General features: G+C 51.4%; 2 protein-coding genes across 5 annotated transcripts in view; one reads left to right on the top strand and one right to left on the bottom strand.

Annotated features, from left to right (window-relative positions):
- Nucleotides 1-821: 821 nt before the first annotated feature.
- CCRL2 (C-C motif chemokine receptor like 2) lies at nt 822-2,667 on the top strand. Of its 4 annotated transcripts, XM_058727208.1 has the most exons (3): nt 822-1,072; nt 1,513-2,284; nt 2,378-2,667. In XM_058727208.1, the coding sequence occupies exons 2-3, from the start codon at nt 1,569-1,571 to the stop codon at nt 2,619-2,621; spliced, it is 960 nt and encodes a 319-aa protein (XP_058583191.1). In that variant the 5' UTR covers nt 822-1,072; nt 1,513-1,568; the 3' UTR covers nt 2,622-2,667. The 4 variants fall into 4 exon arrangements, with proteins under 4 accessions (XP_058583191.1, XP_058583188.1, XP_058583189.1 ...); XM_058727205.1 differs by having other exon boundaries at nt 826-1,072; nt 1,513-2,667; XM_058727206.1 differs by lacking the exon at nt 822-1,072 and adding an exon at nt 1,092-1,199 and having other exon boundaries at nt 1,513-2,667.
- Nucleotides 2,668-5,312: 2,645 nt separating this feature from the next.
- Nucleotides 5,313-10,902, bottom strand: part of LTF (lactotransferrin) — a 30,793-nt gene continuing 25,203 nt past the window's right edge. Inside the window, exons 14-17 of the mRNA XM_058727204.1 lie at nt 10,581-10,648; nt 8,134-8,318; nt 6,914-7,103; nt 5,313-5,504 (exon numbers count right to left, since the gene is read on the bottom strand). Of these exons, the coding sequence (XP_058583187.1) occupies nt 5,470-5,504; nt 6,914-7,103; nt 8,134-8,318; nt 10,581-10,648 (478 nt within the window). The 3' untranslated portion in view covers nt 5,313-5,469. The remainder of the gene's footprint in view (nt 5,505-6,913; nt 7,104-8,133; nt 8,319-10,580; nt 10,649-10,902) is intronic.

Raw genomic sequence — 10,902 nt, 5'->3', positions numbered from 1 at the left:
GATCCAGAGGAAGTTCATACAGACTTTCCAACCGGTTCACGTTCCTCCTCTCCATCCACCTTTCTTCCAAGCCACCCCCATGCAGCCCCCCGCCCGCTAATTCCTCCCACTCTCCCAAATCTGGAATCTTCCCGGCCTCCTTCCTCTCTGGCCTCAGACCTCTCACCCCACCCCTGCCTCAGTCAGGGGGTAGCACGTTCCCTCGCCGCCTCTGTAGCCCAGACTTGGCATTGCTTCTGTGGAATTTCCTGGCATCTTCTCAGAGCAGGGTCAACACCTCATGGCTTGCCTAACTCCGGGTTTTCCCCACTGTCAGTTTTCCTCAAATCCCCACAGCGGCCCCACACCCACCGGTACTGAGCATCTCGGCAGAAACGCCCTTCCCTGTCCCAAGTGACACCCCTCCGTGGCTTCCTTTGTCCCCCAAGTTCTCCCTCAGGACCCCCCCCCCCCTTCAGCCACAGCTCAGTGTCTCTCAACAATGACAAGGAGAATCCAAGCACATGCCACTCACTGTGGTTCTCCCCGAGCGTTCTAGATGCCCAGTGGTTTCTGCTGCTGTGGATGAGCCGCTGCAGGGGAGCGCCGGGCCCTGGGGTCCGGACATAGAGCTACCACAGGACCCTTTCTCCTCCGCTGCTGGCTGTTACCTGCTCAGAAGAGCCCTCCTGCCACCCCACCTAGTATCACTGGGGAGCAGCGACAACTCAGTTCCCTTATCTAGGGCAGCCAGCCGGACGCCTGTCTAAAGGCCACAGGGAAATCAAAGGCGGGGTCGGGGGGGAACCGGGAGGAGAAAACAACTTCCTGGTTTGGCTCAAAGGCTTGAGAAACACTCTAGGGGTCTGGAGGAGCTTTCGAGCTGCTTTATTTGGGTTACTCCCTGAGACCGGGCACTTGTGGTGTAGACACAGACCTACCAAGGGCTAAAAGTGGCTTCTCTTGCCCCTCAAGGTCAGGACCTTCTGCTCAGAAGAAAGCCGGTCTCCCAGCTGCCCCCAGGCCATTCCCACAGCAGCTCGGATGGTGGGTCAAGAGGCTGTGCCCTGCCCCCCTGGAACTCGGTCAAGTGGTAAGTCATCCAGTGACGTTCCTGTTGGTGCTTGGGGACGGTTTCACTTTTGCAAACCTTTTGTTTCTCTCCTTGGAGAGAAGGACTCAGTCATCAGCCAGCCCGTCACAGGAAGCTCCTTCACAGGGTGAGCAGGCTTTTTGCACACATAGAAATTAGGACCGGGACCGACTTCGAGGAAACTAGACCACAGTTCTCGGCTCTCTTTAGAGCTCTGTTTTCTCAGATGGTGTCTTCGGACAGGCAAGTCTTGTTTCCACCAGGAGAGCTGAAGTTCTCTCAAGACGTGGAAGGCTTCCTTTTATTCCCCCGGGGGTGTCAGCACACTCTGTTTGGTTTCAGTCTCCTGAGATGCAGACCTACTCTGGGTACAAGGAAGCATCAGGAGAGGGTAAGTATGGCTGTGTGGATGCTAATCCAATTTTTTTTTCCCCCTGCAGGACCACCCAGCTGTATGAAGGGAAGATAATCTTTCACTTCTCCACAGGGCAGGCTGATGATGGCTAATTACACGTTGGCCCCGGAAGATAACTATGACGTCCTCATAGAGGGGGACCTGAATGACGACGAAATAGAAACGTGCCACCCGTACGACGCCAAGGTTCTCTTGAGCGGGGTGGTCCCCAAGGTCTTCATCCCTGTGCTCCTGGCTGGACTGCTGGGCAATATCTTGACTGTGCTCATCCTGGCGAAGCACAAAGGACTCAGGCGCACGGAAAATGTCTATTTCCTAAACCTGGCAGTTTCGAATTTATGTTTCTCGCTCTCCTTGCCTCTCTGGGCCTACACCGCCTCCCATGGGGGGGTTCTCGGCAGCCCCGTGTGTAAAACTCTCGTCGTATTTTCCTCTATAGGCCTGTACAGTGAGGCTCTTTTCAATGTCCTTCTGACCGTGCAAAGGTACCTGGTGTCTTGCAACATGAGAAGGTTTCCCCGGACCAGGACGATGCGCTGGAACATCGCCTCGACTCTTCTGGCATGGGGCCTGGCCACGCTGGTCATTTTGCCTGAATCCGTGTTTTACACACCTCAGATGGAGAGCCAGAAATACGAGTGCTTTGTTAGCAGCCCTCCCTTCCTGCCAGCTGATGAGACTTTCTGGAAGCATTTTCTGACCCTGAAGATGAACATCCTGGGCCTTCTTTTCCCACTGTGCGTTCTCACGTTTTGTTACACGCGTTTGGGAAAAACGCTGAGCTTTAGGGGGAGGAGGTATGACCCTCACAAGCTCGTGTTTGCCGTAGTGGTTGTTTTCCTTCTGATGTGGGGCCCCTACAATATCGCACTTTTCCTGTCCGCGTTCAGAGAACATTTCTCCCTGCACGACTGTCAGAGCAACTACCACCTGGACAGAAGCGTTCAGATCGTGAGGATCGTCGCCGCCACCCACTGCTGCGTCAACCCCGTGCTCCACGCGGTCCTCGACACCACGTTCCGAAGACACCTCTGCCGCCTGTGCCGTCTGCGGGGTGACAGTCTGCTTCGGGGCGCGGAGGGCTCCGCACAAGACGCGTCAGTGGAAGAACATGACGATTCCACCAGAGTGTAAACAGGCTTCCGTCAACGGCGGGATAAATAAACATCGGGTTTTGTATTGCTGCATCGTGTGTGTATTTATTTTTACACATCTGTGTACAAAATAGGATACGAGAAGAGGGGCGCCTGGGTGGCTCAGTCGGTTAAGCGTCAGATTCTTGAGCTCAGGGCATGAGCTCATGGTTCGTGGGTTCAAGCCCCTCATCGGGCTCTGCCCTGCCAGTGCCAGACCTGCCTGGGATCCTCTCTCTCTCCTTCTCTCTCTGCCCCTCCCGTGTGCTCTCTCTCGCTCTCTCTCAAAATAAATAAAAAATAAACTTAAAAATATTTTTAAAAATAGGATATGAGAAGACAAGTGGGGAGCACTGAATTTGTCTTAGGTGTCATGCGAGGCAGGCCCTTGGCAAACGTGAGCTCCTCCGCGGCTCAGTGCTTGTCCGTGGGTGTAGACGGCATTTATCTCATTTCACCAAGGAGGAAACTAAGGCTCAGAAATTGGTCTAGGCTCACACAGCTAGAAAGTGGCAAGGCTGGGACCCAAATATGACTGCCACTCATTGCAGAATCTATGCTTTGTCCAGCACCCCAAACTTCCAAACACCAGGCAAGAAAACACATGAAATAAATATGTACTCTTTTTTTTTTTTTTAATTTTTTTTTCAACGTTTTTTATTTATTTTTGGGACAGAGAGAGACAGAGCACGAACGGGGGAGGGGCAGAGAGAGAGAGGGAGACACAGAATCGGAAACAGGCTCCAGGCTCCGAGCCATCAGCCCAGAGCCTGACGCAGGGCTCGAACTCACGGACCGCGAGATCGTGACCTGGTTGAAGTCGGACGCTTAACCGACTGCGCCACCCAGGCGCCCCTCTTTTTTTTTTTTTAACGTTTATTTATTTTTGAGACAGAGAGAGACAGAGCATGAACAGGGGAGGGGCAGAGAGAGAGGGAGACACAGAATCGGAAGCAGGCTCCAGGCTCTGGGCCATCAGCCCAGAGCCCGACGCGGGGCTCGAACTCGCGGACCGCGAGATCGTGACCTGAGCTGAAGTCGGACGCTTAACCAACTGAGCCACCCAGGCGCCCCAAATATGTACTCTTAAAACCAGACCACATTCCAAATTAGAAGCAACCTGTTCATATAAAAGCAATTGTTCAGGCACATTTTCTTGCAGGTAATTAAAAGAACTGGCCAGCTGAACTATGGGTAAAGAGGTAAAGGCGACCTGATCTGTGGAATTCACTAGGTTTTCTTGCTACGTGAATAGCCTGCACAAAGTAACTACAGGCAAGAATATTTTCAAGGAAGTTGAGAGAACACTAATTCAGTACAATCTGAAGTGCGATCTGCCAATACGTGTTATAAGCGATGGGAGTTCAAGTCTGTGTTGAGCAGGAAAAGGCTCAGTTGGCCAAATTTACAAAATCTGTAAAAATGGTAAATAAAGTCAATGGTCATTCGCTACCGGATCTTTGTGGGAAATAATTGGAATTTACGATGTGAATTAAACCAGCAGTCTCAACCGTGAGGTTCATTGGCTGCCATGGGCTTACCTAGCCTTAATTCTGTGGATTTTTTTTTTTTTTTCAGAAATAAAAATTTCGTATCGTGACTCACCCTACCACGCAGCAGTTTTGTGGCTTAGCAGTGGCAGATTGCGTTCAGGGCCACGACGGAAATTTTTCTGAACAAGAAGGATGGTCCGTATCTACTTTATAGAACACGGAATGGCTTTGAAAACTAAATTTCTCTGCCGAATTCATTATGGTTCTTAATAAACGCAATCTGACGTCACGAGGCAAAATAGCACTTCCATATGAAACATACACTGTAGTAAAGTCACTTGACAACTAATGTTTGAATCACAAGAAACGTCAAGACACTTTATATACTTGCCATGTGCTATCAAAGTTAAGTCAAAGATAGAGAAGGACCTAGAAAGTGTTATGCTAAGTGAAATAAGTCAGACTCAAGACAAATGTTATAGGACCTCACTCATGGGTAGAATCTAAAAATCAAAACAGGGGCACCTGGGTGGCTCAGTTGGTTGAGTGCCCAACTCTTGCTTTCGGCTCAGGTCACGATCTCGAGATTTGCGAGTTCGAGCCCTGCATCGGGCTCACTGCCGTCAGTTCAGAGCCTGCAGCCTGCTTTGGATCCTCTGTCCCCCTCTCTCTCCTGTGCTTGCGCTCTCCCTCTCTCAAAAATAAATATTTTTTTAAAATGTCTTGAAGGTTTTCACCTTTCCCTATGACCCTTGTAGTTGTCCATTCACTGTACCTGATGCAATTTATTTAAAATACCAAGTACTCAAAAATCTTTGTGACACCCAGTTTTTCTCACCAGTCCTACTCCCTATTCCCTCGCTCTGCCCTAGAAACACATGCACACGCAAACGCACACCCACACACAGGTACAAGTGCACACACAGACACATGCACACATGCACACACGCATACACGAGCACACGCACACACATGGCACCGATCATGCGAACGACCAGCCAGATGCCCCTGAGAAAGCCAGCTGCCGGGCCTGTCCTTTGGCTCCAGACCAGCAGGCCCCGAACCCAAAACTCCAGGCGCTGAACCTGGAAAACATGCAAGGACAGGCCCAGCTGTGCTCATATTCGATCAGACACAGGATTTCAGTACAAAATTCTAGAGAAGATAAAAGGACGCCTTCTAAGGAATGAAAACCGACAGCCTTTCTCATTTCCTTTATTGCTGGGATGACCGCTGAGGGCCGCGAAAGCAGGTGACTGGCTGGGAAGGGGGACAGCCCAGCGCCCCAGGCGGGGCTGAGAGCGGGGCAGGCCTGGGATGCCGCAGGAGGGGAGGCCAGAGAGTCTGCGGGTGGGTTTACCTCCTCAGGAAGGCGCAGGCTTCCAGAAGCGCTGTGGGACACACCAAAGCAGAAGAGTCAGTAACTGATTTCTTTTAATCAATAGATCAATCAAGGAGGGCACTAAGAAACAGACCCTCCCCTGCCTTCGGCGGTGCCGGCTCACTTGTCTCCCTGTGCCTTCCTCCTCACGCCAGCCCAGCCACTCGGGCCCGCCCTCGCTAACCCGGGTATGTTCCGCCCTGGCCCAATGGACGCCGCCCCCACCCCATTTGTCTCTAACGGAACCAACTGTCACCCTCAAGTTCATGTGACACGACGGTCCTCTCACTTCTGAAATGTGGGCAACCCACGCCCTCGTCTTTATGCAAATCTGTCTCCACTCGTGTTCGCCCAGCCCTTCACAAATACTCGCGGGGGCCTGCTTTGCGTGAGTCACTGTGCTAAGTGCTGGGGGCTCGGCAGGGACACACAGGCCCCGTCCTCAAGGGGCAGGCAGTCTGTGCAATCCTGAGCTGGCTGCTCCCAAGAATAGCCCTACAGCCTCTTTCTCAAAATGTCGTCAGTGCTAGGACCACCCGACCACGATCCCGGGACGCCGGGTGGTAAAGGACAGTGACGCTATTGACGTTTGGGCCTGGGCAATTCTTCATCGAGAAGGCCGTCCCGTGCTTTGGTAGTATCCTTGGCTTCTGCCCCCCAGACACCAGCAGCACCCCCCTAAGTTGTAAGAATCAAAAACACCTCCAAGCGTTGCCAGATGTCCCCTCGGTGCGGGGGAGGGGAACTGTGCCTGGTTGGGAACAGCTGATACAGAGATTCTTGGCCCCGCCCCACCCCGGACCACCACCACCCGATGCCTCCAGCTGTCTGGATGAGGTGCCAGAAATAAGACTTTGGGTGATTCCCCGCCCGGCCTCCCCCAGCACAGGGGAGGCAGTGCCCGTTGAAATTTTAGAATCACCGCCTGGAGCCTTACAACGCTCCGCGATGTCTTAGAAGTGTTTTTGGAGGGCCAAGTTATTTGTCAATATGTTTTCCTGGCTAAGATACTTTCTGAGAATTTGCAGTCTCGACAGTTGGCATTTATGGTAATTGTCTAGAGACCGGGGTTTGTCCTTTCTGAATACATACACATATACACATACATATATATGTGTGCAGGTGTGTATACTTACATATAGATATACACACGCTTCATTCTACTGAATACAATGAATTCTCAGTGTCTAAAACCTCCCTGACAGGCACTTACAATCAGGATTATAAAAACTTAGCATATTATCTACTGCTTTACTTTTCCTGAGTGTTTCCACCCAATCAGTGAGGCTGTAACTTCCCGAGGTCGGGGGATATCGCATTGCCTTCACATTTTTATTCCCATCTTCCCTCCTGGAATGCTGTTTGGCCCTCCAACCTTGCCCTTCACGCGCGGTGGTGTCTCTGGGACGTCCTACTTACGGGAGGTTGAGCACTGTCTCAGATTACCAATGGCCGTGACATATGCCGATCCCAAATATTCTTCATACGTCGTTTTGCCTTGGAGTTTGGCCAGGCACTCGGTGTTGTCATTGAACAGGAGGTTTTTGGTTTCGGACTGGAACAGGCAAAACTCACTCGGGCATTTGTCTCCGTTTGTCCCAAACTGAGTCTGTACCAAAAGGGCAGACAAGTAAGCGAGTCGCCGAGGGAAACAGGAGAACGTGTGGACCAGGAGAGGCCAAGGACCTTCCTTCCAGCCAGGCTCAGCCCTGAGTTCTGGAGCTGAGTTCTGGAGTCCTTCCACTGCCTCAGCTGAGCCTCCTGCCACCCCCGTGTCATCCCGCAGCCCGTGCCCCGGGTGGCCGACCCACCGGGCAGGGCCTGGGCCCCCCCACTACCTCTGACCCACCTCCCACCATCGTCCCCTCCTTGTTAATCTGTGGTCTCTTCCCTTAGAACCTCTGGGTGGCCAGGTGACAGCTGAAGATTTCCGAGATCACCTACAGCATTCCCACAGGCCAGCTCTCCTGGAGAACCTGTCTGCATTGGAAATCTTCTCTGCCACTGAGCAGGTCCTTGCCTTGGGCGGGCCACTCAGCCTCCCGTGGCCATAGATCCTCCTCTATGCCCAGGAATCAGAGCAAAACACCTCGATGATTAAAGACCTCTTATCAGGGGCGCCTGAGTGGCTCAGTCGGTTAAGCGTCCGACTTCGGCTCAGGTCACGATCTCACGGTCCGTGAGTTTGAGCCCCGCGTCGGGCTCTGTGCTGACAGCTCAGAGCCCAGAGCCTGTTTCAGATTCTGTGTCTCCCTCTCTCTCTGCTCCTCCCCCGCTCATGCTCTGTCTCTCTCTCTCCAAAATAAATAAACATTACAAAATATTTTTAAAAAACAAAAGAGAATCCCAGACTTTAAGGAAATTGCACAGTTTGCTTCAAACCACTTTCCACAGACAGCCTTCAATCTATGGGAGTTCTGGGTCTGTTGTTGTCCTTCGAGATTACAAAGGCGGATGCCTCTGCTGTTCTCACGGAGACTCCCGGCAGCTCCTCAGCATGAAGCCAACACATGAAGCCACCGGCGCCAGGCAGAGGGACAAGACAGAAGGGCCGTGGGTAGGCAGCTTTACCTACAACCGCCCCGCCCCCCAAGAGCCCGGCCAGTTAAGAAAGGGCCGGAGGCCCTGGGGATCCGCACCTGCTGTTGGAGCAGCACCTGCTCCAGGTATTGGGCCTTATCTTCCCGAGACACCACGCCGTGGTTCGGAGCCCTGGCCAGGTGGCACCTCTCCGCCTCCTTCACAGGCTTCCGGGTGCCGTCCAGGCACAGCAGCTCAAAGTCCTCCAGCTTCAAATCCTTAGCCCATGCCTCAGAGCTCCCTCCTGGGGACAGAAAAAGAGGCGGCATCAGCCACGGCTGTCCAGCTTAGTCAAAGGTCCGCCCTGGGTGGGCTGGACGAGTCCACCGGCCTCTTGAAACGCGCACAGGCGGGTCTCAGTGACACGAGAGAGAGGGAAGGAAGCTTTGTCGGCACCAACGATACGAACTTCCAACATATCAAACGTTAGTGCTGCTTCCATTCAAGGGAATTAGGAGTCAACAACCAAAGAGAGGGAATCATTGACACGTTCTACAACGTGGATGGGCCTTGAAAACACGATGCCAAGTGAAAGAAGCCAGTCTCAGAAGGCCACATGGTTCCATTTGTGTGAAATGTCCAGAGCAGGCCAATCTACAGAGACAGAAAGCAAGCTGAAGGTTGCCAGCTCTGAAGGAGAGGGGAAGGGCACAGGGTCACTTTACAGGCTTGTGTGAGTATTCTAGAATTGGACTGTGTGGGTGGGTCACGCAGCTCCATGAATGTGCTGGAGACCACTGAATCGCACACTTTGAACGGACGGATTTCATGGCATGAATTATCTCTCAATAGAGCTGTTGATTTTTTAAAAAGAAAACCTTCCATCTATGCCATATTTTCTAGTGAGCTCCAGAAAAAGAACCATCTGGTTTATGTCCAAGAAGAAATTGCTTTCTCCTTCCTTTCGTGTTCGAATGGTCTTACTGTCACTAAGAAAAGGTGAGGAACCTCTATACATTTCTCAAATATTCAGTCAATTCCAATAAAACGCCGTTGTGAAATCCCAAAGAAATTTACAGACAATTAAATCTGACATCACTCTAGGGGATCAAGAGTCCCCTGATTGGGAAGAGCACTGAGAAGTATACAGAAGTGTTGAATCCCTATACTGTGTATCTGAAACTGTTATCACACTGGATGTTAATTATCCTTCAGTATAAAAAAAAAAAAAGCTGACATCAATCTGATCCTTGGACATCACTTAGAGTGACGGTTCACAAGTTCAAATGTAATTGTATGCACATCTGAGTGTGTGCAAATACAGGTTCATTGCTCAGACCCCTGCGTCTCTCTTTCCACTCTCTCCCCTCAATAAAAGGGGCGCCTGGGTGACTCAGTCAGTTGAGCATGGGACTCTTGATTTTGGCTCGGGTCATGATCCCAGGGTCATGCGATCGAGCCGTGCGTCAGTCTCTGTGCTGAGTATGTAGCCTGCTTATGAGGCCCTCTCTCTCTCTTTCTTTCTCTGCCCCTCTCCCCAGCTTGCATGCTCTCTCTCTCTCTCTAATTTAAAAAAAAAATTTTTTAAAACACTTCATCCATTCTCTTGGCTTTGTCTATTTGATACTGAGATCATTCCAAATTTATATGGCTGTCCTCAGTCCATCTCCCAAGAGACATGGAGAGGGGCAGGAGGAGGGAAGAGCGGCTGTGAGTGCCAATGTTTGAAGGACAGAGGCAGGAAGTCCAGGTGGCTCTTCCTCAGGGGATGAAGTGGCAAGTTATCTGCTGGGGGCCGTGGGGGCCGAGTGGGGCTGCAGTTCGGAAGGCAGCCGGATGTAGGGGTGCGGAAGTTGGCAATTATCACCATTTATCTTCCATTATCTCTATCTGCCTGTGACTTTGTCTCCAGTGACTCCCAAGGAGTTTCCAGACTGAGGGCTCCCATGAGGTCCCAATGAAGGCCCTTACTTTCTTTTTTAAAAAGGGAAGTTTGGGGCACCTGGGGGTTCAGTCGGCGAAGCGTCCGACATCGGCTCAGGTCAAGATCTCGCAGCTCGAGAGTTCGAGCCCCGCGTCGGGCTCTGCGCTGACAGCTCGGAGCCCGGAGCCTGCTTCGGATTCTGTGTCTCCCTCTCTGCCCCTCCCCTACTCACACTCTGTCTCCATCTCTCAAAAATAAATAAACATTAAAAAAAAGGGAATTGTATTCATTGTATTTGCGCATATCAATTTTTCTTTCTTCCTTTTTTTTTTTTTTTTTTGGTAGCATCCACATTCAGTTGTCCATGTAGGAACAGGCAGATGGTGTGCTTCGTGGGTGACTAGACAACGCCAGGGAGACATTTGTTACTGAGCACGGCTGGTGCGTGTTTGTGTGCATGTGTGTGTGTCCGAGAGAGAGTGAGACAGAGGGAACTTGGTTTCAAAGTCAACGTGACACTCACAGATGCACCATGTTGCATATGAGGTAAAGGATTTTGGAATGAACTTGATCCAAAGCCTGGAAAAGGTTCTATAATAGCTTCCTGACTGCACATCTGAATACTGGGATGTATTCACCCACCATTCGTGTTCTGCAGGACAGTGGAGTCTTTCACAAAGGCAACATCTCCAGCCTTCTCAGCCAGGCACCTAAAATGTTCCAGAAAAGAAACACATTGCCCGAGAAGAAAAACCATTAGGGTTTTCATAAATATTTGTCATATGCATGGCACAGACGAAAACAAATATTCCTGGAACTTAGGATTTAAAATGGTAGCTTGAGGGGCGCCTGGACAGTCAGTCGGTTAAGCGTCCGACTTCGGCTCAGGTCACGATCTCGCGGTCCGTGAGTTCGAGCCCCGCGTCGGGCTCTGGGGTGACGGCTTAGAGCCTGGAGCCTGTTT

Source organism: Neofelis nebulosa, chromosome 4 (genome assembly GCF_028018385.1).
Source record: "Neofelis nebulosa isolate mNeoNeb1 chromosome 4, mNeoNeb1.pri, whole genome shotgun sequence".
NCBI classification, from domain to species: Eukaryota; Metazoa; Chordata; class Mammalia; order Carnivora; family Felidae; genus Neofelis; species Neofelis nebulosa.
This window is presented reverse-complemented; position numbering and strand designations above follow the sequence as displayed.